The following is a 3,797-nucleotide window of genomic DNA, read 5'->3' as shown; positions in this document are numbered from 1 at the left end:
ATTTGCTCAAGAGGCGACAACCGTCTGGAAGAAAGCAGATATTTTCAAAATACAATACACTATCTCATTAGTGTAAACAAGAGGATTAATACCCAACCATTAAGGACAACAAGCGGAAGGGCCCTTTTTCGTCTAGCGCTCAACACCATCGAGATTAAACAGGAGATTATCATCACACCACCAGTAATCGTTATTCTTTAAGTAAGATTCATAATTTTTGTACTCATTGTAATTTTGTCAACTCTTTTCTATCTTGTTGGTTTTTAAATAAATTATTCTCTCACATTTAGTAGGCTCATTGACTTATCCTCATCCCAAATTAGATTCATTATTGAAACTAATTTAAAACGAGGAACGCTAGGAATATTTAAAAAGGTTTCTCGTTTTGACGTAACAGAAGCCCTTTTAAATTTTGGTGCATCGGCCCGGGAAAATTATAAAGTCGATCAGCCATATAATTTTGTCAAATTTTTAATAACATTCGAAAATTTTAATGAATATAATTTTTAAATTAATGAAATAATTCAATAAAAATAAATAAATCAATGAGTATACCAATTTTTTAAAAAAGGGGAAATTTTTTTTTGTAACAAATAATAATAACAAATAATATCAACATACAATAATTGAAAATAATCAGTATCATAAGAAAAAATGTTTTTTTAAAATTTTTTATTAATTTAACACATTTTATGCTAATTGATAACATTATACAAGATTTAAGTCGCAAGGTGCATTCATAAATATACATCTTATATTGGTATTGATGAATAGAGGTTCGAGTCCTCTTAACTTATAAATTTTTCTTTAATGTGCATGGTGCATTTATTAATGCAATTCTGTATTAATAAATAGAGGTTCGAGTCCTCTCAACTTATAATTTTTAAAGTTGCAAGGTGCATTCATCAAATTAAATCCTTTGTTATATTACTGAATAGGGGTTCAATTCCTCTAGACTTATGGAATTTTTTGTCTTGTATATGAATCATTTTTGATATTTACTTTGTGCTAAAACAAATTTTATTTTGTTCATTTAATTGTGATTTGTTATTGTTATTACACGTTTAAAAATATTCTATTATACTGAAGCAAGATCAAAATATTTACTATAAAAGAAAAGTGTATTTTATATTCAAGAGACAAGATTGACAATGTTACAATTAACACTATGATAGTTTTTAATGTCTTCTTCGAATAAAAATACTACCGATTCCTCACATTTAACTCGTTTACAAATAAAGAATAATCCAAAATTAGCATTGAATTCGGGAATTCCTAATTATAAAATAAAACCTTCAACAAGTACACCCAGATATTCTAAAGAAAACCCTAATCCCTTAGAATTACAGGAACAGTTTGACTCAGGGTATATTAAGTCTCAACTTTTTAATACTGACGATAATTCATTCGACAGTGACAGGGGTGCTATTCTGTAACTTCGCTTCACATTCACTTCACTTTCACTTCACATTCACTTCACATTCACTTCACATTCACTTCACATTCACTTCACATTCACTTCACATTCACTTCACATTCACTTCACATTCACTTCACATTCACTTCACATTCACTTCACATTCACTTCACATTCACTTCACATTCACTTCACTTTCACTTCACTTTCACTTCACATTCACTTCACTTTCACTTCACTTTCACTTCACTTTCACTTCACTTTCACTCCACATTGAAAGTGAAGTGAAAGTGAAGTGAATGTGAAGTGAAAGTGAAGTAAAAGTGAAGTGAAAGTGAAGTGAAAGTGAAGTAAAAGTGAAGTGAAAGTGAAGTGAAAGTGAAGTGAATGGAAAATGAATGTGAAGTGAATGTGAAGTGAATGTGAAGTGAATGTGAAGTGAAAGTGAAGTGAAAGTGAAGTGAATGTGAAGTGAATGTGAAGTGAATGTGAAGTGAATGTGAAGTGAATGTGAAGTGAAAGTGAAGTGAAAGTGAAGTGAAAGTGAAGTGAAAGTGAAGTGAAAGTGAAGTGAAAGTGAAGTGAATGTGAAGTGAATGTGAAGTGAAGTTACAGAATAGCACCCCAGTAACGATAGTGAAAATACCATAACTGAAAAAACCTTAGTGGATCAGAATTCAAATAAAAGCTTAAATAAGTCTTTAACTGGCGAAATTGAAACAAACGATAGCTCTGAAAATAATTCTCTTGATAACACTAGAGATAGTAACAATTTTGAGGAAAACATGGCTCTTCCAAATAATCAGCAAGTGTCTTTACGCGATGCTTTAGAAACAATACCAATGTTTGACGGAAAAAACATACCACTATCTATATTTATTGAAAGTTGTTTAGAAGCAAAATCTATGCTTCCTGATAATGCACAAGTACAAACAAATTTAGTAAAATTAATTAGGAGTCTAATTTCGGGTGAAGCAAGAAGAATTATAATAGGAAATAATTTTAATACAGTAGAACAGTTAACAGAAAGATTAAAACAAATTTACGCGCCAGCAAAGTCTGTATATCAGTTACAAGGAGAACTAGGAGCAATATATATGTGGGAACACGAAAATGTAATTTCTTATGAGTCAAGAATCGCAGAAAGAATATTAGACGCGCATAGGATTAGCAATGAAAATAGAGTAGATGAACCATTTAAAGCAAGTTTAGATAAAACAACTGTTGATTATTTTTCACGAGGACTTAGACCAGAAATTGAAATACGAATTGGAACAGCAGATACATTTCAAGAGATAGTAAATAAAGCAGTAGAAATAGAAAGAAAATTATTATCCCACCGTGAATTACGAAAAAGTGAGCAAAATACTGATTATAATTCTCATCCTAAAAATAATAAAGACTTTGCTAAAACAACAAAAATTAATATCGCTCAAGATAACATAATAACTTGTTTAGTTTGTGGAAAGAAAGGTCATTTTGCAGTAAATTGTTTTCAACTTAATAAATTGATAGCACCAAGACGAGAAAACTCCTTTTATCCAGGATCACGACAAAATTTTTCAAACCAGAATCAAAATCGATTCAACAATCCAAATCCAACGTTTAATAGATTTCAAAGTCAAAACTTTTACAAAAATCATCAACAAAATCACTTTCAAAATCAATTTAGAAACACATCACAAAATCAGTTTAGAAACATACCACAAAATCAATTCCGAACTCCATACCAAAATGAAAGACAAAATCAACAACAAAACATTTTCCAAAATCAACAAAGAAATTTCTCTCAAGAACCAAGAACTAACAATACTACAAACTTTGCGAATAGAAATCAAAGTATAACGTGTAATTATTGCAAAAAATTAGGACACATTTCCACCAATTGTAGGAAAAAGATGTGGGATGATAACAATAGACAACAACAAACAAATTCACAAACACAAAATCAGGGAAACTCCAAAATTCCTCTTTGGGGGTCGATTACGTAACTTTTTCCGATTCCACATTCCACATTCAGATTCCACATTCCGATTCCACTTCCAACATTCCGATTCCACATTCAGATTCCACTTTAAACATTCCGATTCCACATTCAGATTCCACTTTCATCATTCCGATTCCACATTCAGATTCCGCTTTCTATATTCCGATTCCACGTTCATAATTTAAATTCCACATTCAGATTCCACTTTTCACATTCCGATTCCACATTCAGAATCCACTTTCAACATTCCGATTCCACATTAAGATTCCACTTTCAAAATTCAGATTCCACATTCAGATTCCGATTCCACATTTAGATTCCACTTTCAAAATTCAGATTCCACATTCAGATTCCACTTTCCACATTCCGATTCCACATTCAGATTCCACTTTC

General features: G+C 31.1%; 1 protein-coding gene across 1 annotated transcript; it reads left to right on the top strand.

Annotated features, from left to right (window-relative positions):
- Positions 1–2,202: 2,202 nt before the first annotated feature.
- LOC122507619 (GATA zinc finger domain-containing protein 14-like) lies at positions 2,203–3,408 on the top strand. Its single transcript, XM_043620425.1, has one exon. The coding sequence runs from the start codon at positions 2,203–2,205 to the stop codon at positions 3,406–3,408; it is 1,206 nt and encodes a 401-aa protein (XP_043476360.1).
- The last annotated feature ends 389 nt before the right edge of the window (positions 3,409–3,797 follow it).

The sequence above is a fragment of the Leptopilina heterotoma genome, unplaced genomic scaffold (assembly GCF_015476425.1).
Source record: "Leptopilina heterotoma isolate Lh14 unplaced genomic scaffold, ASM1547642v1 Lhet_488, whole genome shotgun sequence".
NCBI classification, from domain to species: domain Eukaryota; kingdom Metazoa; phylum Arthropoda; class Insecta; order Hymenoptera; family Figitidae; genus Leptopilina; species Leptopilina heterotoma.
This window is presented reverse-complemented; position numbering and strand designations above follow the sequence as displayed.